The sequence below is a fragment of the Nelusetta ayraudi genome, unplaced genomic scaffold (genome assembly GCF_046127955.1).
Source record: "Nelusetta ayraudi isolate G7.1 ecotype Tasmania unplaced genomic scaffold, CSIRO-AGI_Nayr_v1 ptg000096l, whole genome shotgun sequence".
Classification (NCBI taxonomy): domain Eukaryota; kingdom Metazoa; phylum Chordata; class Actinopteri; order Tetraodontiformes; family Monacanthidae; genus Nelusetta; species Nelusetta ayraudi.
The window spans coordinates 703,829-731,099 of NW_027466146.1; the positions used below are offsets into that span (position 1 = coordinate 703,829).

At 49.4% G+C, this 27,271-nt stretch overlaps 1 protein-coding gene across 3 annotated transcripts in view; it reads right to left on the bottom strand.

Moving 5' to 3' along the window:
• LOC142902617 (semaphorin-3F-like) overlaps positions 1–27,271 on the bottom strand; it is a 52,766-nt gene continuing 25,495 nt past the window's right edge. Inside the window, exons 3-19 of one of the 3 annotated variants that reach the window (XM_076047839.1) lie at positions 20,330–20,490; positions 19,967–20,029; positions 19,255–19,374; positions 18,157–18,246; positions 16,210–16,303; positions 13,416–13,535; positions 13,054–13,193; positions 12,038–12,152; positions 8,951–9,020; positions 8,715–8,859; positions 8,286–8,508; positions 6,749–6,837; positions 6,577–6,618; positions 5,866–6,023; positions 5,493–5,560; positions 5,066–5,199; positions 1–2,645 (exon numbers count right to left, since the gene is read on the bottom strand). In XM_076047839.1, the coding sequence (XP_075903954.1) occupies positions 2,190–2,645; positions 5,066–5,199; positions 5,493–5,560; positions 5,866–6,023; positions 6,577–6,618; positions 6,749–6,837; positions 8,286–8,508; positions 8,715–8,859; positions 8,951–9,020; positions 12,038–12,152; positions 13,054–13,193; positions 13,416–13,535; positions 16,210–16,303; positions 18,157–18,246; positions 19,255–19,374; positions 19,967–20,029; positions 20,330–20,490 (2,288 nt within the window). In that variant the 3' untranslated portion in view covers positions 1–2,189. Of the gene's footprint in view, positions 2,646–5,065; positions 5,200–5,492; positions 5,574–5,863; positions 6,024–6,576; positions 6,619–6,748; positions 6,838–8,285; positions 8,509–8,714; positions 8,860–8,950; positions 9,021–12,037; positions 12,153–13,053; positions 13,194–13,415; positions 13,536–16,209; positions 16,304–18,156; positions 18,247–19,254; positions 19,375–19,966; positions 20,030–20,329; positions 20,491–27,271 lie in introns of all 3 variants that reach the window. The other 2 variants (XM_076047838.1, XM_076047840.1) reach the window with 2 other exon arrangements.

Sequence of the window (27,271 nt, forward strand, 5' to 3'; positions counted from 1 at the left end):
TCTTGAACAGGTACAACTTTATTCCAAGGATCCAGAGAGTTTCTGGGCAGAACATGGAAAAAAAAACAAAAACATCCAGTATCAAGCCAATCACAATGAAGGTGTTGGGAACATTCCATTCTTATAAAATATAGAGCTTTAATTTATTAGTCAGCAACAACAATGGAAAGAGAAGATAGAGCAATTTACACAATTACAATAACATCACCTCTGTGCATTTCAGGTTTGTTTGTTTTTTTTCCATATTTTTGTTTTCCCATAAAGTCTGATGATGCAAAAATACAAAACAAACGTAACTCTCTAAAACTACTGACACAGATTTTTTTTCTTTTCTTAAAAAAAAACAAACAAAAAAACAAAAAACCTAGTAAATTGTACAGCCTTTCTTAGCTTAGTTTGTGCTGTTTAAACCCTCGGCCTCATGTGTGACGGACACCGACTGGGATTGACGTCCCAGGAACTCTGCGGGAGTCACGACTGCACCTTCCTTCAGGCCTTCCAGGCGTCTGAAGACCAGACGGGAGCTTGTTAATACTTCAGCATCACGGGGAGGCCGTTGTATCCTGAGACATTTGAATCAAATAGGTCATTAATGGATAAAGGAGTGTTTTAAATAACATTCCATCAAAATCAATTCGCCAACTTGGTAGAAATGCTGCTCCATATTTTCTAATCGACGCCATTTAGACACAAAACTCTTTTGGCTGAAGGTGCATCGTCGTCCCGGCAGAGTTCCTCTGAGCTGCCCGTGTCTTTAAAGCCTCTTGCCGTCTGCGGAGCATTTTCCCTCAGACGCACGTCCACAGAGATGAAAAAACAACAACAACAACAAAAAAACCCAACAGAAACCAGCGACCACAGTATCTAATCAGTTACAGTACAAATACACGTTCATGCACACAGTGAAAAGCCAGCTTCCCAATATTTTGGTTAGTGTCACAACATTGTTACGATGCTCTGTTGTGTATATGGGCGATTATTTATTTATTTATTTATTCATTTGTTGTTTTTTTTTCTTTTTCTCGACCACGTATGAATGTCAAAAGAAGTAGAAAAAAAAAACAAGAAGACAAACGAGGACCGGTGGGCTCGGACCGCCACACACCTTCTCCTGGTTTCCCACACAGCAGGTCATCCTGAGCTCGCTGCGTTTGGCCCCGACGTCCCTCTGAAAGCAGAAGATCTGGTGCCCCTCTGATCAGAACCTTCACCCTTTTACTGTTGCTCAGCTCACAGCTTGTTGGTGTTTTTTCACACTGTTTCACTATTTGTTTTTTGTTTTTTATCATAAAGTAGCTTTAATGACTATTTTACCTGTGTGTTTTTTGGCCAGATTGAGTTCCTAGCAGTGAGTCCTCAGGATAACTCTGGAACAGCAAAGATGCTCCAACATCCTGTTAAACTTCTCTGTGTCAGGAAGATAACACAGAAAGTTTTTGCCCAATAAAATGGCCCAATTCAACCCATGTGATCACTTTGCCAGGTCCCGTTTCCCCTCTCCAACCAGGATGCCGTGTCCAGGGTGTCCGCAGTGCCACGGCTCCCTCAACACTGAGTGTCTGTCCGTGGAGGAGCCACAAGGAGCCGGAGTGTTCGGAAATAACAACAACAATGACGATGGTCACAAAAAGAGTCCCAGCGAGTCGAGTTGAGTCGAGTTCCCGTCCGACGCTCAGCAACATCCCCCTTTTTTCTACTTTGCACCGAGGCAACATCTGAGCTTAAAATGAGAGGAGGTCAGGACGTCGACGGATGAGTTGTGGTAGTGACAGTAACAGCGACAATAAAATTAACAACATCCATAATAACAATAATAATCTGCCCCATAGGTACCTATACACAAAGAGCTTGTTGGGATTCTTTCTCTCTCTCTTTCTCTCTCTCTTTACGTACAATAAGAAATCCACAGAATGATACTATATACAACCTACAATAAATACTGCGTATCATATATTTTGCTGTTTGAGAGGATGTGTGTTGGGGCCATTTTCCCAGTTTCCGTCTTTATTTTATTTTATTTTTTGATCCTGGTTTGTGGATTTTATTTTCTCTTTTCACTCTGCTACTCGTAACGAGTCTCTCCCAGTCTTGTAGGGGTTTGAGGGGTGGGTGGGGGAGGGGTGGGGGACACGGTGGTCAGGTGAAGATGGGGGGCGGGTGGGGGGTTCAAACAACAAGGCCGGAGCTCCTCATGTCTCTAGCTCCTCCCGCTCCTCCTCTTCCTCCGCCGCCTCCCCGTGATGCCGGCGGTTGCGCGGCTTCTTTTGCTCCTTGTACTCCTTCAGGTCCTTGGCCTTGAGCGCCCCCATCAGCGGGTCTCCGTACTGCCAGTAGTCCTGGCAGTACTGGTTGATCAGCGTCATCTCCGGCTGGCTCAGGATGGTCAGCAGGTCCTTGTACTGGCCGGCGCTGGGCGTCCACTGGGTGCTGCCCGAGTGCAGGGAGGACGAGACCAGGCCGCCGGCGCCCTCTACCAGCGCGCTGTTCACCGCCCGGCTCGACAGCACCACCAGCTGCAGCTTGACCAGCGAGTGTTTGAAGTTCTTCTCCGTGGCCGTGCACTGGTACATTCCCGAGTCGGACGGCTGCAGCGAGCGCAGGAGGAGACCCTGCTCCGTCTTCACGATCCGGCCGTCCGAGCGCATCTGTAGAGTGAGCGAGAGAGAGAGAGGGAGAGAGAGAGAGAGAGAGAGACAGAGAGAGAGAGAGAGAGCGAGAGCGACAGAGAGAGCGAGAGAGGGAGAGAGGGAGAGAGAGAGAGAGAGAGAGGGAGAGAGAGAGAGAGAGAGAGGGAGAGAGAGAGAGAGAGCGACAGAGCGACAGAGAGAGCGAGAGAGAGAGAGAGAGGGAGAGAGAGGGAGAGAGAGAGAGAGAGAGAGAGAGAGAGAGAGGTTGGTCATTGCGCGAGGCGGCTGGATGTTGCACATCTGTCTTTGCAAGCTTCGGTGCTGAAGCGTTTTTGTCTTGGGATTGTGTTGAGCAGTTTATCGGTGCCGGAGAGCCAAGAAGCATCTGCAGCTCTCTGCCTATGAAACCCCCCAGATGTTTTGGTTGTGACTGCAAGCCTCGTCACTGATGCAGAGGTTAGCATAGTGATTGCAGAACAATGATGGAAAACTGGGCAGGATTTCTCAGCTCATAGAAAATCAAAGAACACTCAACTCTCAACTTTCCAACAAATGGTATCATTAGTCGCACCAATGGGAGGCCCGGAGCTGGAGGACTGTGGTGAAACTGGTTGGATGAAATCTGATTGGTCTGCTTCAGTACAAGGTTTTGCACCATCACCATCCCACTTTAGTAACCATTCAGTTACAATGAAACAATAACTGGACTGGTTCTAGCTGCCATTAAAATCACAGAAGAAGTAATGTGGGAAATGACTGCAAGCCACACAGTGCCTGTGTTAATAAGGTTAGTGTAAAGTGTTGCAGTCACAGAACTTGATGGCTTTTTTATATGAAAAGAAGAAGAAAAACAGAACAAAAGGCTTCTGTTGCTTGATTAGTTTGTTTGTGCTCTGGAAGCACAAAACACAAAACAAGCTTCAGGATTAAAATTGAGTTTCATTTCATCTCATTTGTTGTTTAAAAAATATATTATTGTAAGTAATTTAGTTTTGAATAAAATGACTGAACTGGTAACAAATAATGTAAGAAAAGAAATAAACTGCTCTGGACCATATTACATGCTTTTTCTTTGATCTCAAATTGTTTTTAATGTCTGTGCCAGACCAATTGAAATGCTTTTCCCTTTGTTTGTTTTGTTTTTGCATTCGGTAACATGTTGTGCCTGCAGAGTGAGGGGGGCCGTAGCTATAACAACAAAAGCAAACTCAATAAAACGAAAATCTCAAAAGCTTTTTTGGCCATTGTGCAAACACTTTCAAGAAATTCCAAAAACTACTCATCTGCAGCCGTGCCAAACTTCAATATTAAATCACAAAAATAAACTTGGCAGACCATAAACTAATCCGAAAAAGAAATACATGACAATTTGATTAAGAAAACAAAACAAGAACCCCTAGAAGAGTGGAAGGTGGAAAACAGTGGCTGTGCCGAGCTTTTGAGGAGACCATCCAACAGAACGGCTGATGCAGGAAGTGAAGCAGCGACACCACGGAGCTTCAAAATCAAACTTTAAAAACTTTAACTGGTGGCCGAGGGTGGAGAGCTTCTCACTGTTGCTGTCTGTGTTTCCACCTCCAGGCTTTACGACTGCAGGTCTGTGATAGAAGCCTGGCAGCGTTCAATCAATCATTACACTGCCGCGTTAATAGATATAGTTAGAGGAAAAAAATTACATAGAAGGTCCTTTAAAAATATGTCATAATGTTCATCCTGCCTAGACGGAAAAAAAAATCCCAAGCAACTGTGGTTGTGTGAAAAGTAAATGTTTGTTTTAGCGGTTTGTGGATTGTGAGAAATGACACTGTGAGCAGACAGCGACAACAACACACTTTGAAGAGCAGAAAAGTCCTGACAAGACAACAAAGTTGACCAGAAAAACCTTCCGGCTGTCGTGTTGTGTAGCTAACGAAGGAACTTAACTGTGTCCAAAGGAGGGTTGTCAGCAGAGAAAAGCTTTCAGTGTCAATCTTTGCTCTCTTTTTAATGAGGACATGTTGTGTAGTTCTGATCAGACACGGCAGACGGGGGCGGAGTCTAACCAACTAATGGGCGGGCCTGGAAAATTCAGGATGGGCTTGATCATTTTGAATCACAGAGATTAAATGTGTGTAAGTGTTAGGTGGTCTCAAAAAATCTGTAATAAGAATCAATGTGAATAAGCCTGTGGGGTTTAAAGCAAATTTTATGATAATTCACACAGAGAAAAATGATATATACATTTTTTTTCTACATGTATCTCACTGGATATAGCTGTGTGCATTAGTTCGGCCCCTGCTGCAGCATCCACGCTGTCACTGACACTGTTTACGCACTAGCAGCAGCAGCAGCTTCCTGTTCTTTCCGTCACAGCTAAACTCTGGCTTGTAGCTCCGCCTCTTTCCCCTTCAGGGACTCTGGTTGGCTTAAAAAACAAAACACTAGGCGCCTCGGCTCACCTCTTTCCGGCGGTCGCTGTTGTCTCTCTGCAGATGCCACTTGATGAGAGCGTGCGGCGAGCGCGCCTGGCACTCCAGGAAGGTGCTGCTTCCCTCCACGCCGTACTGCACCATCTCCAGGGTGTTTTTATTGGCTGCAGCAGGGCAGACAGACAGATACACAGACAGATCAAGACAAACCTTTCACGCCAACCAAAAACAGTCATCACCCTCAACTCTCTGCAGCCCAAACCTCAGCTTTGGCAAATCATCATCCCGCATTCCAATTACCAGCGAGGTGCCGGAACACAGTGATTACGGCCAACACAACATTGGAGGCGAGTGCTGAGCACGGAGCGGTGATTACGGTACGTGCTGTCTTTTCTAAAGCCTCTGTCTGGTCGGCAGACAGACGCGAGCAGCGGCGGTCGGAGGGACGTCGTCTCACCGTTGGAGTTGAATCCTCGACATTGGCGGATGGGGTTCCCGTACTTGACGTCCTGCCGCCGGCTTCGTCTAAAGGGGTCAGACCAGTGTTGCCAAATAAGGAGAGAAAAGAATCATAAAGCAACAGCGAGCCATCCAAAGCCATTCGACAAAAAAACACACAAACAACTGTGGTGCAGTCAATGCAAAAAAGTATAAAATAACAACCCAACACAAGTCGTTGGGGAATACGGTCACATTGTCTGTCGCCGGTTAGCCATCAGCCTCCGTCAATTAGTATTAAAAACAGCCGTCAGCCAATGTGGTGTGAGCACCGTCCAGGGCTCCGGTTAGCGTCGGGAGTTAGCGTGGCTCATGCTGCGTGTGGTGCTCACCTCTTCTGGGAGGAGGAGTAGCGGGAGCAGGACTTGCCGTCCCAGGCGCAGTAGGGGTCTCTGGCCAGGCAGCAGTCGGCGCAGGCCTCGCCGTAGACATCGCAGCGGTGCAGCGCCAACTGGGTCAGTCCCACCGCCGACGACACGTACAGCTGTTGCTGCAGGTGAGGAAGGAAAAATACGATGAATTGAAGAAGAAGAAAAAAAGACACGCTTGCAGATTCAAACGCAGGAAGTGAAGATGGGAGAAAACAAGGAACCTGTGTATTTGTGATTTATGGCAAGTCAACTCAGAAAGGACAGAAAGTTTGCTGAAGCTGATGCCTGTGCATCATCGTCGTCATCATCTGGGGGAATATTGAGCTCTTCTCTTGGATTACTGTCATCGTTTTATGATCAGATGTTAAAAATCGCTGAATCTGGCGGGTTGCGTGCAACTGGAACTGTCTGCGGGATGACGACACGGCCTGCGGCGGCCAAGTGTTTTAATCACTCTGCTGAATATTGAATGTCTTTCCCATACTTTCCTCCAAGCTTTCTCTGCCTCGGCTAATTCTACGATTTATGACAGAGGGCGACCAGCGCACGCTGCAGCTGTGCAATTTTAAGCTTGTGGCCTTTTTTCAGAGCGAGCCACTTGCCGTTTTTTTTAAAGTTTTTTTTCTCTGTGTTCTCTTGTCGTGTGAGCAACGGTCGGGAAGATAAGCTTACTCTTTTGGATGAGATCTTCATCGTTGTAATCGGAGTCGGGACCTGGACAGGGAATTGAAAAATACCAATACCGGTGAGATAAGTCCTTGCAACAAAGAGAAGGAGAAGAAACGGGGAGAGAAGTTGTGTGTGAGCGTTAAATGACATCAGACAAAGACGGATGGAGTTCTACCTTGAAGACCTCCACCTCCTCCAGGACCAGCTCCTCAGTCAGCAGGTCGTCTCTGGGCAGAACAATGACTTTCTGCACCGTCCCCTTGTCTGCAGACAAACACCAGCGTCACTTTAATATTCACTCCTAATTCTGCACTTTAATCAACACTAACAGGTTTTTAAGCTGCACTGGATTCCACAACCAATCAGCTTCCTTTAAGTTGTGGCAAAGAAAACAGGAAGTGGCTGCGAGCTGCCCTTAAAATGCCCAGAGGAAGAGAAAAGACGCAACAAGTGTTCACCTAGCCTAATTCAAAGTGGCTACGTTTAAAAATTGTTGTTTTTACTGCCCGCTGGATTCGGCCTAATGTTTAGTTGTCAATGAAGCGTTGTAGTTACCTGAGCTGCAACCATTTGTGGCCAATGTTACACCTCCCACCAACTGGACTCCTCGAGCTGTTGTGATCTTTCTCTATGTATCTAAACGTGATAGACGGAGGGCTCCAAGATTTTCCTTCCATTACAAAGAAAACCTTTTCCTGCGGGATCTTTACCACCTGGATCCAGGAGATAAATCCTCAGGACTCAGGAAAGTTCCTCTCTGGCAGCTGGGTCACTTTTGGTTTGCTCACCGTGAAAACACCTCTTTTGTCAAACCCCCCTTTCGCCCCATCTCCCCCCTCCCCTTCCTGCTCCCGACCTCTCAGCCATTTATCCATCTGGATGCATCGAGACATTCCCCGTCGTCCCGGGGCCGTGTTTGATTTCTCCAAAGAATGGCTGGTCCCCGGCGAGCCAGATACCTGAGATTTATCACCACCTCTGAATCCGGCAGCCACGCCGGGGTTTGAATGGCTGCTCTCTGACAGCGCATGAAAAGGGAGCAGAATTCCTCGGCGCCGGCCGTCATGGTGCATGGGCCAATCAGCGCGCTTCCCTCCGGAACACAAAGCCCCGGGATGGATCCTGTGTGGGCTGCAGACCCTGGTGCCGCTGCCGCTGTCGTACCGGGGGTCTAAAGTTTAAGGCGTGCAGGCCAGCAGCTAAGCTTTTCTACACCAGTGGGCAAGATTAAGGTGATGGATTTCCTGACTGTAACAGCCCCCCCCCCTCTATTCTTCTCACTCAATTTCTTTTCTTCCCTGCGTGGACGACGCCCCCCCGCTGCCCTGCAGGTACAAATCTCCGCGTTGTTTACCCCGCGTGAAAGGAGCCAGAAAGAGAGAGAAAAAAGTCCTTTTGATTGGTTACGTTTCCACGCGAGCACAAAAGGCAGGAATGCTTTTTTGCCCCCTTCCTAATGACAAATGATTGCAGAGGAGACAAGCCCTCCACTTACATGGGATTTATTTCAGCGTCCTGCTGACACTGTCGTTCTCCATTCTGACTCTGATCAAAGGGCCCCTGAGCTCACAATGACTCACATTTTGTAAAATGACCCTAAAAGCTATGATTTTTTATTTATTTTTTTACCACCCCCTCACACACCAAAGCTGAAAGAGCAGGAAAATAAATCACGATCACAACATGTAAAAAAAAAAACCAAAAAAACTCACCGGTTCCGAGGAAGAGCACTTCGTAGTTGCCGTCTGCAGCCGTCACCTGGTCCACTGCGATGGTGGTGAACTCGTATTCCACGTTGGTGCGGACCACTAGGGGGCGCTTGTGCACCGGGTACACGGCGTTGTACATGGCCGGGTGGTTCCTCATGAAGTTAATCACCTCGTCCGGGTAGTCCTTGGTGGACTTCATGTTGGGGGTGAACGTACCTCCGGGGCACTGAGAGGAAGAGGGGTGGGGCAGGGGGAGGGAGGGTGGAGGAGGAGCGTCAACACAGAGCGTGGGACCGGTGCCAAGAAAAACACTCAACATAATCGCATCAGAAAAAGCACATCAGAGACGGTTTTAAGGGCCTTTATTGTTTCTTCTTCAGATGGTTTGAGTTGGAGGTCGAAGGTCTCAGAGAACCACGATCTGGAACTCACCGTGCCGGGCCGAGGGTACGGGATCTTCCCCGTGTAGGCCACCCACTGGTAGTTTGGTCCCTCCTTGTGAGCAAAGGGCCCGTTGAAGACCATGCGGATGTCGGCCATGGAGTAGACGCAGACGGCCGAGCCCCTGAAGACGGAGCTGCAACAGTGGAGGAGAGAAAGAGAGAGAGAGACTCGTAACAGAGAATCCGATTGTGGAGCCGCGGCACTGTCGGTCATGTGACACTCACCCCGAGACGGAGAAGACTCCGTATATGACGGGATTCTTGGTGTCCTGCGTCGGCTGGATGTAAACGTCTCCTGTCGATGGAGGAGAGAGGCTGTGGTCAGTGCAAACAGACGGGCTGGAGGAAACATCACGCTCGGCGGCACAAGCACTCGTCTCCACCAATATTGACACAGCTTTCAGCCGAGCGGAGCGGAGCTCTTCCCCTCCTCCCCCTGCTCTTCCTCCTCCTCCGGGGAGTCTTCGGGCTACGTGACCCCGGAAGGACTGATGCGCGAACAAATAATCCGTGGCCAAATCCTCGTTGGTGAACACATGGAACTGACTTCTGGGTTTAGACAATGAGAAAAGTGGCCTCTTGTGTGTATTTAGGTGCCCAAAGGAGTCTGAGATCCATTAGCTGGCCAGAAGTATGCAATAGCTTTAATAACCAGAGCAATTCACGCTGTTAGTGCTGGAAGTTTCCTCCCTGGCACTGAGCAGGAAGTGCAGAGGAGACTGCAACAAATTTGGCAAAATATTTCTGTTGTAAACATGGATGATGTAAAACGTGCATAAACTGTATGTGAATCTCCAAATATGTTGCTTTAATAAAGCTGGCATAACTATGGCAGGATGTCTGTATTGATGATCGACTGCAGAAACATCCCACTTGTCAAGGCCAAAATTTATCCTTTATGTACATCCTGCATCTCTGCTTCCTTCCTGACTTCAGCCCACTTTTAAAAGCAGCGGTGCAACAATTCAGCCAGTGAGCAGCAGCGCCTGAACACCGACACTAAACCTTGAGCTACTTTATCGCCCGAATCATCCTCGACGCGGAATTACACACCCTGAGGGCCCACAGCGACAATATTTCACGCCGGAGCTGTAAAGAAGTCGGCCTGCTCTGCTGCCGCAGTCTAGACGGGAGCGCCGCTGATTGCAAAAGCAGCTGAAGAGCCAGCCGAGGACGGAGCGACGACTCAAACACCGCTGGCTGAGAAGAATCTCTTGGCTGTCGGTCCACAGTTCACGCCTTCCACGTGGAGGGACGGGAAGTACCCCCCCATTCCCCGCCTGAGTGGGAGAAGTGCATCACAGACACACACGGGCCAAGCTGTTTAAAACCCCCAAACTGCTGTAAAACCCCCTGGTATTGATGGAGATGATTAATAAAGGCTCTGGTGACAGATGTGACGAGCCTTCACTTCACTTCCAGAACTCCAGGAGACACAGTGTTGTTTGGGGAAATGTGCCGAACTGAAGATTCAACAAGTGCCATCAAGGTTTAAAAAAAGATCCAAAATGTGCGGAGTCGAGCTGAGGCACCAGCAGCAGCAGCAGCAGCAGCAACAGCAGTGTGCCATCCTTCTCCACAGCTGCAGCAGCGGAACGGTCATGGGTTAGCGTGGAGGCGGCGGCTGTCACGGGGGTCGCACAACAGTTGATCCTGGTTAGGACATACAGCTGTTGTGCTGCACAGGGGGAAAAATTGCCGATTTGCACGCAAGAACACACAAGTGTCACTCCCCCCAGGGAGGCAGAGGTGAGGAGGAGGTGGGGGAGGCAGAGGAGGAAGAGGAGGAGGGCTATCAGGGCCAATCAAGGCGTCAGGAGATGATGGGAGCAAAGAGACGAGACTAAAAAAATCAAAAACCAGGAGGAGACGACGATGAGCTTAAGCGTTTGTATCGACTCGGAACGGATCCAGATTCCGACACTCTTCGATCTTTGTTTCTTTTTCTACTTCAGCAGCCTCCGAAAACAAACAACAACAACAACAACAACAACAACGATTCCGCCCTCTGAATCCATCTATCGATGACTGACTGGCTCTAAATTGTTCCACAGTGAAAACGCAGGAGGCTGCTTTTGGTTTCTTAGATCATGGAGTAATAAAAAGAAAAAAAGATTACAACACGCTGTTAGTCATAGCGTGCCGATTTGGAACTAATGCGGCAGCGGCGGCCAATAGGAGTGGCTTATTCCAAGTGTAAAAGAAAAAACCTCTCCAGGCCTTGGACATTTCCCATCATGCCTTTCTGCAAGTGGAACAACAGCTGGTTCAGATGTTTACGCACTTCTCTGTAGCAAAGACACGTTTGTGATTAGGAAATAAAAAAATACCAAAGCATATTTGCCAGGACTCGTCCCTAGTTGTGCATTGTGAAGTGGGGCAATATATTTCTAAATATTCAGCTTCACTGTTCACTGTCAGCATTTATATTCAGATCAACTGGCCCGACTGTTTTAACGTCCAAACTAAGAAAAAACAGAAGACACATTCCGACCCTTGCAGGATAGCGCACGTCTCTCCCATCACGGCACGCTACACTGTCCTTGCAGCGGGGTGTGGGGGGAAGGGGAGGGGGGGAGGTGGGGTGAATGTGTTAGCACAGGTACAGTCTTGGCAGGTGCTGCGGGAGAAAACCCGGTGTGGTACCACTGACGTGATCCTACATGGCAGGAACCCGTGTTCCCAAACAGTCACGCCACTTCTGCTGTTGCCTCTCGCGTGCGGTTTGATATCAGACGTCAGACAGAGTAAAGTGCACGTTTGAGGGATTTTAAAAAAGGCAAAATTAGTAAATAGTGCAACTCCAGGACTGCCTGTTTTATCAAATTGATGCAGTTACTGGTTTTAATTCCACACCAGTCGCTCATTGGTTGGGATATTTTGGTGTTTTCTGATAACAGACGCCCAGTTTTTCTTTCTTCTTTTATTTTTGCCAAAAGACAACAAATGAGTTTTTCAACGTAAAAGCTACTGCAGCCTAAAATGAGGAGGTATTTTTTTTAATCGCATAATACGACTAACTGGCAGACAAACAGTGGACTTGTCCAGGTTGCACAACGGCTTCACCTCAGATGCCTGGAATCAAACTCCTGCATTCCTGCGACCCTGACTGCAGGACAACCGCTGATAGGAAATCCCACCGACTCACCAAACACAGCAAATCTAGAGGTGAAGACTTTGTTTGGCTGAGAGCAGTTTTAGTTTAAAGTCTGTCTGTCTTTTGCACCGTAAACCCGATCCCCACCGGAGTGTCAATTGAAAAACTGACAATAATCCACAACAGCAGACTGGAGGCCGTCGTCGTGCACTCACGGAGCTCGTCGAAGTGCGTCTCCATGCCGTCGGCTCCGGGCACCGAGCAGATGAGCCTGGCCTTCAGGAAGGTGCTCCACTTGTTCACCAGGCAGCAGTGGCCTCCGTCGTCATTCTGCATACGAGAGGCGGAGAGAGACTCACAACCAAAAACAAAGACTGACCCAAGCTGCAGTCACAGACGGTTGAGGAGGTCAAAATCGCCACTGATTGTTGAAAAGTGAGTCTGTGGCTACAGCAGAGATCAACATCTGCTGTGTTTCCAGCCTGAGACCCAGGTAGCTCATGCTTTGGGGATTTAAAAAAAAAAAAAAGTTGCTACTAACTGCTTATGATTGTGTATGAGAGTAGTCTCTTCCAGTCTACGGGACATGCATGAGGGAGACGCACAATGAGGTCATTTTTTTCCTGTCGCTCAGCTCACGTCTAGTTTAGTGGTGAAGTTTGGTGAAGTTTAGCGAATTCTCGCACCTCTGGGAAACGTTCCTGAGGACCATTGGCTGGTTTCATCCCCAGAAACCTAAGGAAGGATATGCAGACCCACAACTAGCAATGCTCTGCATGATTGCGGTGGATTTTCTGCTGTTTCAAGTAGTTTACAGGCATCTAAACTCATCAAATGCATGTCACATGTCAACCGATGGGTGACAAGAAAAATCCAACAGCAGCAGTGAGCGACGCACCGATCACCAATCAGACTGTTTTGTTTTGTTTTTTCCCTTGCTGAAGTGTACGCTACAACTGTCCAGCGTTTTTAGGATTACTGGGGAGGAAAGGGTCAGAAGGTCAAGGGGTCAGGGGTCAGAGGTCGCCCTCACAGACTGAGGGATGCATTGTCGACAGGAAGGTTAAAGACACATGTGGATTCCGGCACGTCAGCGTTGGCCAAACACCGGTTCTGGCTCGGTGGGTGAGCCGCCTCGGGGCCGTTTTTATTTTTTCTTTTTACCGCCCGCTTTCTTCTCCTGCTCTGTTTACGGCAAAGAGGCAAACACGTCCCTCCAGTGTGTACACACCAGGCAGATGCGTCCGATGCGGCTCTGGGTGACGGGGCTCTGGCCCATCTCCGACGACTTCTCCCGGAAGAAGAAATACAGCTTGTCGTCGTTCCTCTCGGCGCTGTCAGGGATGAGGTGCACGTGGATGAAGGAGGGGTCTGTGGGGGAGGGGGAGGTGGGGGCGGGGGAGGAGAGGACGAGACAAGACGATGAGAGGCTGTTTCAGAGTTCCGAGGATCTCCATCTGTGGGAACATCTGGCCAAAACCTCCTTCAAAAACTGCCAGCATTTCCTGTTTATCGCTCATTGAACCTTCACATTCAGCGGCGTGTTTGGATCAGGCTTTCAAGAGGCGACGCAGGGAGGCTCGGCACAGTTACCGTTCAGCCATCTGGAGTTGTACTGGTCCGTCCGCATGGCCGTCTTGGTCCCCAGCGTGCGGAAGACGGCCGAGTCGGTTCCCATGAAGTCCACGTAGACGCCGGCGTACAGCTCGCCGTCTGAGGAGCGGTGGGGAGAGAACAGCCGGGCTCAGTGACATTCCTCCTGTCTGACATTATACCAGCGACGCCCTTGGCACGAAAAACACCCCCGCTAGCTGCCGCCCTGCACCTCCACCACCACCACCACCACCACCACCACCCGCCCGCCTTCCGAAATGCAAATTTGTCATTTAAAAGCTGGACTGCCTGGACGAGGAGACCCTCACCGTTAAGGTTCGGCCTGCTCACATTTGTCTTCATTTAGGCGCGGAGAGGATAAAAGTATGACTCACTATCTGCGCCATCAATCCTCCGAAAAGCCCGATGATGCTGCGACTCTTCGGTCTGACAGTTAATCAAAAGGAATGGATCGCATGACTCTGCCGTAATTTGTTATAAATTAGGGGGGGAGTTGGAAACAGCACTGACTCACTCCTCATACATGCAGTACAATGTCACTGAGTACTTCAGAAAAAAATGTATATGCTCTTAGGGCCCGACCTAGTAAACCATCACGTTCATGCAGACAGACTGTGCGGAACAAGGACTAAGTGGAACAATTTGGAACAAACGTACTGATGGAGAGAAAAAGAAGCACACACATCAAACACAAGAACTGATTTGAAGTCATTGTGATTCACACCATCCCCCCACACTGACAACAGTCATTGTGATTCCCACCATCCCCGACACTGACACCAGCTGAGCAGCGGCACTGGAATAAAGACGCGACTGGTTTCAGGCTTTACAAATCAAAACTGGAGCTCCAAATTGCCCAGTTTTGTACCAGTGAGGTTGAGTTTCAAATAGTTTTCCTTTTCCTTCTAATAATTATTTACACGTCTGAGCCACAGTGGAGGTTTTTCCCAACATGTGTGAAAACAAGTGCCTGTAAAAAGCCCCGCCCACTCTGTAACCCTCCACTTAAACGGCAAAACAAACACACGGCTATTTACCTTATTTATGGCCCATGTGTTTTTTTGCAATTAGAGTCAACTTTTACTGTCAAGTTCCAGGAATCTCTCTCTCTCTCTCTCTCTCTCTCCCTCCCTCCCTCCCTCCCTCCCTCTCGCTCTCTCCCAGGAAAGCCAGTATGAAAATTATGGGATGTAAAATAAATTGTCACCGAAACCAGAGCTCGCACTTCCTGACGCAACAACTTCGCAGCCGCTCGGCGAGCACGTAAAAAATATGAGCACGTCCATGTGTGCCGGCAAACGCACACAGCGGCCTTGTTAAAGGCCTTGGAATACACAAGGTGCCCCCACCCCCCACCCCACCCCACCTCACCCTCCTCCAACCCCTCACACCCAGCTGCTGCACGGGTCGACACTGGGAGTGGGGAGCAGGTGTGAGCGATGTGGGCGAGGAAGCAGCAGGAGGTGCGGAACCGGACACAGAGGGTCCGAGGAGCCACGTCTCGGTCGGCGGCGGCGCTCCGGCAGATTGATGGCACGCCAGGGGTTAATGAGAGGTGTCTAATGTGGCGCTGAGCCCAGCAAGCGACGCTGACGGCTTGGAGGCGCCAGGTGAGTCCAGCTTTGCGTGACAGTGACTGGTCCCGCACTGGTCAGCTGACGCTGCGCTAATGTGGGAAAGCAGCGGCGCTGATTTACACCCGGCGACAGAGGAGAGATCGTCTTTCATCGGTGGCAACTGTGTGGTCGGGACCCGGCAGTGTGACCCCCCCAACCCCCTCACTCCCAACTCTGCCCTCCCCGGTGGAGGGAAGGTGGACACCGGCTTCCTGATGGTATTATACAAATTTCAGCAAACATTTTAAAGTCCAGGTAAAAAAGTGAAAACAAGAAACCTCCCATCCAACGTTTTGCCCATTAGCTCTCATTTGCTAAATTAGAGGTCATTTTTCTTTTTGCTGAAATTCTGCTCCCTTCATAGAATTTCTCATGCAATATTCTCCAAAATGCTCCAAATCTCAACTATTGCAGTGGATAGCTTGTGCGAATGGATGGGGGAAAAATGGTCAGTTGGAACAATCTGAGAGTTGATGGCATTAACAGCATCAGCGGCTGCTAGTTCCATCGCAAATAAATCCGCTTACTTAATCAATACAAGTACCGCATGACCTTTTAATAGTGGACTTCATCGACGTACTCCGGTTTTCCCATTGACTCGTGGATAAATATGATAGTTTGGTTAAGCTAATGATCCCTGTGAGCGTAAAAGTCAATGAAATACGATGGAGGGGCCATTCTTCCTGTCACAAGGTGATATACTTGCAGTATGTTGTAAAATGTTCCTTGAATATATCCCGGGGTGATTTCAGTTGCGGGAAAAAAAATGCCCCGGTGAGGCTTTTCCATATTAATAGCAGCTTATTACAGCCCTCACATCCCCTCTAACAAGGGGAAATTCCTGGGGATGAAACGATTAGACTGATTAGACTAAGCAGCTCGGCTCGGCGGTGGGAAATGGAAAGGACAGGATGGAGGGGACACTCGGACTGACCCGTCCGTCTTTGAAGCAAAGTGATAAACATTTTCTGCTGTGCCGTCTTTTGACTAAAGCGCATAAATTGTGTCGAAAAAAGAAAGGAAGCCATCGCGGGGACGTTGGGAAAGACGAGGAGTCCACATGGTTAAGTGGCATGTGTGGCCGTTTCAAGGTCGTGCCTTGAAGACATTTCAAGAAAGAAAGGAAAAAAAAAACAAAACAGCCAGATGATACTCACTGATCAAAGCTGACACGCTGTTGAGCTTCGGGTCATAAGAGCACTTTCCCTTCCCAGATTCCACTTTCCCCGGCTCCAGATGGAAGATCTCCTCCTGCGATGGGAAAATCAGATGGAGACGGCAATAAATTTGGCGCTGTTCATCTTGTCACATGCGATTCCCCCGCGCGGGCAGGAACGAGGCTGCAAATGTGCTGCTCAGGAACCTGGCGCGGCCCGACGGGGCGGGCAGGGCTGCAGAATTAGGAATGAGACTGAGTTCACACAGAATCATGGAGAAAGAAGGAAAGAGCCACTGGAACCTCTCATCCATCCTGTTTGTTAATCAACAGTGGAGAACAATGAATGCGCCATGGGCATTTAAAAAAAAAAAAAAAAAGTATAAATATATATAGAAATCTGGATGCCAGATGTCTGTCAGCTGACACCTGTAAGCGGTGGCGAGGGGGAGGAGCCTGGGATGGATGGAGGCTGGATGACTGATGCTGCACGCGAGCGCTTAGAGCCGCCAGACGCAGTCGGTGGAGGTGAGTTTGCGGCAAGCGACGACACGTCCTGCAGCCTCGTCTCGCCAGTGGGGGAATAAAAAAAACAGTCCCAGCGGGTGCGAAGAAGAAGACGTTCTTGTCACTGTCCATCAGCGCTGAAGCCGCCAAAGAACTGAAAGGGCGCCGTGCCAAAAAAAATCCCCCCTCATCGGATAATAAACACACCCTTGTGCAATTTACCACTCATCTCTGATTAAATCAGCGCCGGAGCTAATAGTGGGGTGCTGGCAGCTCACTCCATGCAGCCATGCCAGATGTTGACGTGTAATGAGGAAGGGGAAAAAAAAGGGTCACAAACATTTATGTGTACCAGAGGGAAACCATGCCCTGGACATGTTTTTACAACCCCTGCTGTAAAATATGACCCTTCGAGAAAAAAAAAGCTGCACATTTACAAAAAAACACAAAAAAAAAAGCAGGGGGACATTTTCAAAGTGTCCCACTTCACCTAAAGCCCCTTTAAAGTGCCTTTTTCCGTGCCTCTTCCAAAGGCTTCAGGGAGCTCAAACAGAGTTGAGACACTCTGGAGTACGAGGCTCTGTTATTTCCAGAGGGCTGCAGATGGCCGCTGTTTGCTCTGGGCTAACAGGGCCGGCTGTCCCCAGAATGACGACTCCTGCTGCCTCTGCACCGCATTCCTTCACAAGGTGTGTGTGTGTGTGTGTGTGTGTGTGTGTGTGTGTGTGTGTGTGTATGTTTTTTTTTTTAATGTTTTTTTTATGTATTATACATATAAATATATATATTTATATATATATATATATATATATATGTATATATATATATATATGTACACTGTATATATATACATGCTGGAGTGATGGACTGATGAGTGGCAACGTTCCGCCTCGTCTCATAAGGGCAGGATGAATGACTTGGCTCACTCTTTGAGTCAAATAAAGACTTGGCGGTTTAGCAAATAATAATAAATTTCATAACATTCCATGCAATGCAGTGGAAGAAAAGCCTGCTCGATTTGATCACGGCAGCCTTATCATACCTTTCAACATGATTATACAAATGACATGCAAACGTAAAAGAAAAAAATACAGGCAGGAAGATGAAGGACAAGAAAAGGACACACACACACACACACACACACACACACACACACACACACACACACACACACACACACACACACACACACAAGTAAATGAGTTAAACAACAACAAAAAATTGTGGGCAGGACAAAGAGATGCTGGATTTTTTAGTGCGATTTGATGGCCAAGGTGAGGATTGTGCAGGAAGGTGCATGCGCCACAGACAGAGGTGATGGTTGGGTTAAAGAATGCTGCGGTGACGTGATTGGAGGGATCGTCATGCTGCTACTGCAGGCGACCACCAGCCCCGGGCAGCATCACAGGGCTGTGGCGCCGGCAGCGTGTCCACATCGCACCTTCAGTCCGAGTGTCTCGTGCACCGCGCTGGGCTCGGCGCCGCGGTTTGCCCTTCCTCTGGCCTGGGCCATCTGCAGATACATGGACGTCTGAAGCAGAAGACAGCAACACAGTGGTGGATGTTATGCCGCTGGTGAGAAAGGACCGAGGATGCCCCCTCGGAATCCTCCGGTACGCCCCCCCCCACCCCTTCCCCACATGACCTCCCCCGCAAAACGTTTGAGTTCATACGACGCCGAGTGCTTGTGGAAAATCCTGCCGCAGCTCCTTCGTGGAATATGTGTAACAGTGCTTGACCGGATGGTGGAAAAGGCAACAACAGGTCTCCATCCTGTGGTTGTGTCAATAAAGGATTTCACAGTAGGCTACATCTATTAGCCTTCAAGCTTCGGGACCAAGTCAAACACTTTACACTCTGAGCTCTACACGCTTCCTGCCACCAGCACGGCTGAAGGAAAACAAGCAGAGGTGGCTGTAAAACGAGGCTGCATCCAAGTGTTGAACTTTTAACAGCGGGATGTATAGGATAGTCAGGGTCTAGGTGTGCGTGCGCTTTGCTATGCGTGCATCAACATGGACGGACGTGTCTGTTACTGCGTCGTCGGGCGGGAGTGGTGAGAGCATCGAAAGGCGAACGCGTGTGCTGCACTTACTGCTGCTAGTCCTCTGGGACTGAGTTGAACTGGAAATTTCAAATAGATAAAACAAAGATAAAAAAGAAAAAGAAAAAAGAGTATGATTAAATACAAATGACAAAAATCACAAAAACGCTTCCCTAGAAAGAACAACCGTCTTGTCTCTCAACACACTTTTAGAGTGCAACAAGAGACGTCACTTCTTAAAACATCCTCTGGTCGTCTTGTCGGTTGTTGGGGATTTCAAAGAAAGCTGAGGTGCTAAAAGGCGGCTAAAGGAGAGGCCAGGAAATCCAAGATGTTTTCCCGTTAGAGGGCTGCGGCTGAGCAGCGAGTCTGTGACAAGCATCATGGTGAGGGAAGAACGAGGGTGGCGTCGGGCCAATGGAGAGCAAGCCATGAAGGAAGCTGTCTGATAAACTGATGTGCCGCTGATGGAGGGAGCGAGTCGTAAACGCTGACCTGAGGTTTGCGGCCGCGGTTGACGAAGGTGCAGACCGGGTTGTAGGCTCCCGTCCCACAGATGTACAGCTGCGTGCGGTTCCACGGCTCGATCAGGCGGATGAAGTTGGCGCACTCGTCCTGGAGACACCAGAGGACAAAAGGCCAACTGAATCCCAATGACAAGCTCATCTTCATAGTTGAAAGTTGCTTGTTCGACATGCGAGACCAGACTTGACCAATGTGAAGACCACTTTATGGTTCATCTTTTAGAGACACGCTGATATTGTTGCATTCTCTGTGGTTTCATGTTTTGTAATCTTGTAACTCTGGAAGACTTGGAAGGCTGTCACTTTCAATCCATGTAAGTCAACAAATAAACCCGAATCAAGACTTGACCTCCAAATTTGAACCTGATGCTCAAGTGACTGTATACTGATACAGCCGCGTGCTCCTGCCTCTTGGCTCGGCAGGCAGGAAAGTAAAGGGAGGCGGGACTGACTAAGTTACTGGAGGCCAACTCATTCATTCACGTCTCTCTGGCCAGACAGCAGGGGACCAGCGGACTGCGCCGAGTCACAACCCGCAGCTGAGTGTCATCGCTACAAATTCCTCACATAAAGCTCTGGAAAACTTTGTTTTTAATGCTACATGTGAAAAATATTAGTATTACTGGAGTATTGTCTTTCTTTTTTTAGTCTCTGACGGACGACGTTGTCGAGTGTGTACTTACGTTGGCGTCCTTCCCACTCACGAGGCACTCCATCCTCCTGCGCTCGGACACCGGCCAGTGGATCTGTGGATTGGGGGGTTGGGTCGGGGAGGAGAGTCGAGGACATTTAATAGGCACCATCCAACTCGTTATACATCGCCGGCATTTACAAGGTTCCTTGGGATGTTCAACCGAGCTAATATTAGTCCTGCTGGACTTGCCGTGAGCCAATGACAAAGTTTTAATGAACACAAGGTGTGATCGGACCGGCGCTGTTGGCCCAGAGGTCGCCTGGCGGCGCCGGCCTTATCCCACCGTGACAGAACGTGTAGAGGGTCCAGAACCTGGGGGTGAGTGGATGCTAGAGTGTGGGAAGGTTCTCACAATGTGGGGGTCTTTGTTGATGTCATGCAGGTCCAGGGACAGGATGTGGTCTTTGCTGCCCACGTACATCCGGTCGTGGTCCTCATCCATGCGCAGGATCCTGTAGTCGGTCGTGTTGAGGAGGTAGGCGAAGTGATGAGCTGTGCCGGTGGACCTCAGCTCTGCGTAAAGACAGAAATACACCCATGGTGACAGCTGCCACGCATATGGCCCCGAACACACATGCACTGCACAACTGACACCCCCCCGAACCCCTGTTGCCACTCCTGGCTTGCCATCGGCGTTGGCGTTATCCGATGGTTTTGTAGCAACGGCGCTGCAACACAACACCGCACATTAGGCACAAGTGCCACTGACGGTCTGTCACGCTGCGTTGACGACTTAATACCACCTGAGTGGATCAGAAGACCCAGTCAAGGGTCTAAACACAAGCTGACCACGACTTCCAGGGAAGTTATGCGACGGTTGGTGACCACACGCCCACTTTTGGTCCAACATGTCAACCTTACGGGTTCTGAAATGATGTTCAAACATTCCTGAAACTGACTGGCTCTGGTACAGCTTGTTCTACAGACCATTAATTGTTTTGACATCTGAATTATCAAGTCAAACAGAAAAGGAATGCTTGAAGTAAATGTGTGATTTATAAAGCAAAATATCTGTATCTTTGCAAAATCTGTGGTAGGATTCCATCTTTTGGGGTTTTCAGAATCTGGTCTTTGCTATGGACTTTTAGCAATGAAAAAGAACATGTTGGGTTGGGTTTGGACTGGAACTTCAGGTCAGGGGTGGCCGGAACCATTTTCCAAGGCGGCAAAATTCGACACGCACTGTGGTGTCACCAGTTTCCCTGCAGCTCGGTGTACTCAGTGTTTGTTTTGATTTGTTTCTCTGGGCTCGGCAGCCCAGTACAAGCAGGGCAGAGAGACAGCAGGCGGCCCCATGCCACACCAAAGACAAACAGCCTCCTTCACAGTCGACAGGGGTGGTGTTAGGGGGGGTGACGTTCACATATTGTTGGACAAACGCAAGGGCTTGGCTTGTGTTTGCTCTGGGACTTCGTTCCACACTCAGACAGATGACTGAGGGTCGAAACTGAGCTGGAACCACCAGGTTCCATGGTGGTGATTTAGCAACACAAGTCTTTGATACAACTTTGTGCTAATGACACATCAGAACAATTTGGAGCAGGCCGCAAATGTTTAATAATAGATAAATAGAAGGAGGAGAAACAGGCACAGTGTCATGTTGTGAATGTTTCAAACTGATTAATGACCGCAAAACATTCCACCATCTGATATCGTGTTCGGTGTGTTTACAGTCGCTCAGTAATATTCCCGTGTGTCCGGACGCCCAAGCATTCTAAAGCCAACAGCGTGTCCGCCACCATCAGAGTCCTTAAAATAAACGCCGCGAAGGGACGCCTTTCAAACAGACTCCCGGCGGGATCTGATGTCACCAGCCACGTCTAAATTTAACGTGCAGGGCCGGGCTTGTGTCAATAAGCAGAGATTAATAGCATCAGATTGGCTGTATTTGTACAGTTTGATCTAATAAATGTTGCCTGCCGCAGGAATGCCTGTGGGGCCGGCCAGGGTGATTGACAGCTGTCAGGGAGCCGGAGAGGAAGATGAGGAGGAAGAAGAGGAAGAGGAGGAGGAGCCGCAACATGTGGTGATTATTTGTGTTGGAGACTCGAGTTGAATGATGACTCCCCATACATTTCAGCAATGTGTGTGTGTGTGTGTGTGTGTGTGTGTGTGTGTGTACACACACACACACACACACACACACACCAAGATGGTTGTCAGAAAGTCCCAGGTGATTTCAATGTGTTTGCTGATTGTGGCTGGATGGGTGGGACTTTGTGTGTGTGTGTGTGTGTGTGTGTGTGTGTGTGTGTGTGTGTGTGTGTGTGTGTGTGGGTGTGTGTGGGTGTGACTGCACAGCGGTGGGAAGGTGTAAAGAGCAGCGTGCGCTTCAAGGAGCCGCAGGTTAAGAAAGGAGACAGAATTAAAGGTGATATCTCAGGTTTTACTACCACAAAGTGACATCCCAGCAGACCCGACAGCCGCGGGGATCAGATCTGGAACTCTGAAATGAAGCTCATCCACGCTGACAACTTCCGATACACATCAGTCTGGATTGCACAACCAAGCGGTTTCCTTTTAAATAAATAGTCAGTCAGCCTCCATTACGGTGGAGGAGGCGAGAGGTACGAGGAGCGACGATTCCAAGCTGCTCTGCAAAAAAACTTCCGACCAAAAAACGATCAAGAGGAAGAAGCGACTTGTAAACGACGGCTGTGGCCAAAGAGATGCAGCAGAGGCAGTTTTCCCAGCACTGGATGGAATGTTTCGCATTCAAAAAAGGGAAGATCTAAAAATGGCACTGAAGCGTTCTCCCAGTTTTCCCAACATTGTTTGTTTTCACTCCCAGCTGGTTTTGGCGAGTAGCTCGACAATGAGGTCAGCTGACGTCGACACACACAGTCCCAAATCTGAGTGATGAGTTTTAACGTGAAAGATTTGTTCAGTCCGTCCCCTTCCATGCGTCGCTTCACCGCTCCAAATGCCCTCTGTGGGCTTATACCATATTGCTATGGGAGGTGACATTCCATATAGTTGCAATAACTTCACCACTTCACTTCCCTCAATCTTTCATGGGACCACTATACACAACCCTTTCTGCAGCAATGAAAAAACAGGTAAAAGCCCAAAAGCTTGTTTTGCCCCCCCCCCGGGACAAAGAAAGTAGGTTAGAAAAAAAACTAAACATAACACTGCAACTAATATCTGCACTAAAAGTCATTTTAGCTGCTGGACAGCGAGCTCTCTCAGTCCGGTCGGCCCTTCCCCGGGGCGGCGGGACACGACACACTGCTCCAGTGAAAAGTGGATCAAGGACTCGTAACTCAGTCCGCCTCTCTGCTCCTGGAGGACGTCCAGCAGGTACTTGGACTCGGAAAACGTGGAGCTGCAGGCAAGGATCCAGAGATCCCAATCGTCCTCGGTGAGATGCTTCAGAAGGTCGAGTGATGCCCAGATCTCAGGATCTTTCAGAACCAGCACATCCATCAAGAGTTTCCCACATTCATAAATCTGAGGTGCTGGCGGCAAAAACACGTCTTAAACCCGTCGTTGAATTTGGCACAAACAGAGTCGGGATCCGCCTCCCGCTAGGAGCTCTGAGATTACGGCGCCCAGCGGCAAACGTCCCGGCGGCTTCGACTACTGCGCTCTTTGTCAGACACATTAAGGCATGACAGCGTTTCCCGCCACAGGCAGGCTTATCCCCGAGATTTAGAGGCTGGGAGTGGTGTACAAGTGTGTTACGAGAGCCAGATAAACTCTCAGAGCCGAGCACCGAGCGCTGGGTTCACTCTGGGGGGTCTGCAGACACACAGCGGGTGCTTTGTTTGCAGGGTGGGGGGGGTATCGAGGAAGGGGAAGGCTCTATTTTAGAGGTGAAAGTGAGCCGACGAGGGAACCTGATCTGCACTCAGTGTCTCTGCCTTTCCTCCACTTTGTGCACCGACTTTTTTTGTTTAATGCCAATAGCCCTGCGTTTGCCAGCCAGCAAATAAGCGGTCACTTTGTTTGACCCTGTTGCTGCCTGTTTTTTTTTTTTCCTTTCCCCTCTCCCCGTTAACCTTCAGTCCCGGTCGTGTGCGAGTAATGGTGCATGGAAAATGATACACGGGAGGGAGCTCAGACGTCGGAAACACGGACGGCCGTTTTCAGTCTGCTGAGCACAGACAACCTCTCTGGTCTCTGGCAGCATCTCCAGGCACAGCTGGCTGACAGAGCGGACACGACCGCCCCAAACGCCCCTCAACTCAGCAGCCTTGGATCCTCTCCTCCTGTACAAACCTGACATCACAACATTTCAAAGAGGAGTACAAAAAAACAAAAAACTTTTCTGTCAACTTTACTTGTTTTTTTCTCAAAAAAGGGGCTCAACTTTTCAGATTTCAAATTTCAATATTATGAGTAAATCTGGAAACAAGCCCCCCCTCGTCCTTCTTGACGCTCTTCCAATCACTTTAAATTAAAAGCTACATTTCTTTGAGAGTAACTTTATTTTCTTTGGAAATCCTTTTGTCTGTTACCAGACAGTCAGTGAGGTTAGAAAGAAGCAGGAAAGGAGACGGAGAAGTGAAAGGTGTCGGGATCTGATCCAGATCAGTCAGAAGTCACTCTGCTGCTCTGCTGACTCGTCCCTCAGCGATGTACGGACACATGCTGCTAAGTCTAATTCCTGGACAGCTACATGATTGGGAAACCTGATACACTGCAACGACTAAATCCTTGTAGATGGCCTCTGGCAAACGTGTACATGCATGCACAGATTCTTCAAGCTAATACTCACAAGCTCCTCAACAACCAAAAAAAGGAAAGACACCATCAGTACCTGCACCACCTGAGGTTCTAACTCACTCTGCTCAGCTGCCAGTGTGACTGCAGAACCTTGCGCTGCAGCTTGACTTCAACAAGGCACCAAGTTGCAAAATAGTAAACAGATGTTTAATTCTATTGGTTGGTCGGCGTATTTTTATGACATTCATAAGCGCTATTCATCCCTTTTTTTTTTTTTAAGTCAGAAAATCAGCACAGCGTGACTAAATATCTGCAAATTCTGGGTTTGGTGAATGCAACGCTGTCCTTGTTAATGCCACACATGCATGTTTGCAGACTTGCGCAAGTGTGCGTCTCGCTATACTGGGAACAGTGGTTTTACCCCCCTCCTCTGGCTGAGACCATTGTGAATAAGAGCACTCTGTCTCTGCTGAAACGAGCTGCGGGAGCGGTGCGACATGCCTCACTGTCGGGCTGCGCTCGCCCTCGCCGGCTCCCTGGAGAATACTTGGCTGCTGACGCTGATCTCAGGGGCTGCAGCCCAGCGTGTCGTGGCAGATCTCTCGGCTTTAGATTAATAGCCCACGGGCCGCGCTAACTTTGGAAATATGTTTGGACAAGAAACGATGACTGGCAAGATTCCCGACCTGAGGAATAATAATCATAAAAAAGCACACGTTGCTTCCACTTCCTTCGAGCCGTCCTGTTACATTGGGGGCGGCGGTGGAGGGTGGAGGAGGAGATGGGGGGGGGGGGGTAGGGGGGGGGGGAGAGACGTCAGGAGCCTGGACTTGATGTATTGATGTGTTGTGTTCCTCCTCCTCCTGCTTCTCCTCCTTGGCCAGCAACATCACAGCTCCCTCTCATTGAAGGCCCATTGAAGGGCCATGCGACGTGCACGGCCAACCCTGCTCACAACTTTCCTGGCACGTCCAACCGGAGGCATCGCGCCGGCCGATTGGATCATGGAAAATTCTAGACTGCGTCGCAAACAAAACAGTGAACACGGAGAAGGAGGAGGTGAAGGAGGAGGTGGAGGAGGAGGCGGAGGAGGAATCGCGTCCTGCCCCCTCTGCAGCGCCGCAACACTTGCGGCCCTGACACCGATACGGGCGTCCCACCCTGCTGCATATTTCTCCCGTTTCAAATCGAGTGAAATATTGGCCGCTGCCAGTGTCAGCGCCGAGCGTGTTGCTGCACGAAGCCCACTCGGCTGCTCCACAGGGTGAAGCAGTGTGGGGGGAAGGTGATCGGAGGAGGCAGAAGTTTGTGTTTTCTGTGTGCGTGGAGGCTCAGGGAGCGAATCACCTGCACTCACCTGCAGCCCTGAGCTCTTTCCTTTGTGCCGCGTGCAGGATAATTAGAGGCCGCGGCCGCTGCGTCAGCACGGCCTCCCGTCTAAAGATCACACAGCCAGCGCCGAGCCACCGATCATCCCTTCATCATCGCCACCGCAGCAGCGACCAGCTAAAAACACTCTGCTGCTGTCACGGGTTTGGTCCAGCCGTGAGCTGATGAAACCACCCGAGGCCACCGGCGCTGCGTCTACCTGCCACTGCGTCCTGAGGCAGTTTCCCACTTCTCAGAAAAAGGTGTGCAAGTTCGCACTCACACGCACGCACGCGCGCGCACACACACACACACACACGCTAGTGTCATAATTGGGGTGTTTAGAGGCTAGGCGCTCACACACATCAAAGCGAGCAGTCGTCAGGAATCCCGGCCAAATATTTTGAATGCTGTCAGTGCAGGGGAGGGGAACTTGAGTTGAGATGGTATCTCAAAGGAGCGCCGAGGCTCCTCTTCCTCCTCCCACCTCTCCTCCAAGAGGGGGAGGGGAGTAGATGGGGGGGTGGGGGGGGGGGCAAATAGCATCCTGGTGACACGATTGACAGTTGCGCCAGCTTTCACTAAAGGGGGAAATGGCAAAACATTTCCCGCCGCGTGTCTCTGACTAGGAAGTCCGAGCTGCTGCCCCCCACAGGCAGAGACAGCCAATCACTGTCGCCGCAGCAGTTACTTCTCAGCTTATCCACCAGAAAGTTGCTGTTCTTTCTTCAGTGGAGTTGACAATTGACTCTGTCTGAACATGTTATGTTGACTCGCACTGCACTCAAAATAACCATCAAAACGCGCTGACTAAGCAATGCAAATAACTACCACAAGCCCGCTGACAGCTTTGTACTTGTACAAAGTGCAGTTTAATCCAGTAGTTTACAGAATTGTCCTGTGTCATACTGAGTGGATTTGGCTCTTAACCATATACATGTAGGTGTCTGAGAGCTGGTATGGTTTTCTCTCCCTCTCTCTCCCTCATTTTCTCTCTCTCTCTCTCTCTCTTATCTTCACGCGACATCTCGCAGCGATTTCCTCCACGGAAGTGCCCATTATAAGGGCAATCGCTTTGCAATCATGTTGCAGGAGATTAGAGAGCCGAGTGCTGCGGTGGCTGGCGAGTGCGCCAAACAATTCGGGCATGCACGACTAGCACCTGCGCCGCTATCTTGTTAGCACTATCGCGGTTCTCCCCGGGGCCGTGCGGAGAGCCTCTCCTCGCCCTCCGTCAACAGCTCCTTTCAACGCG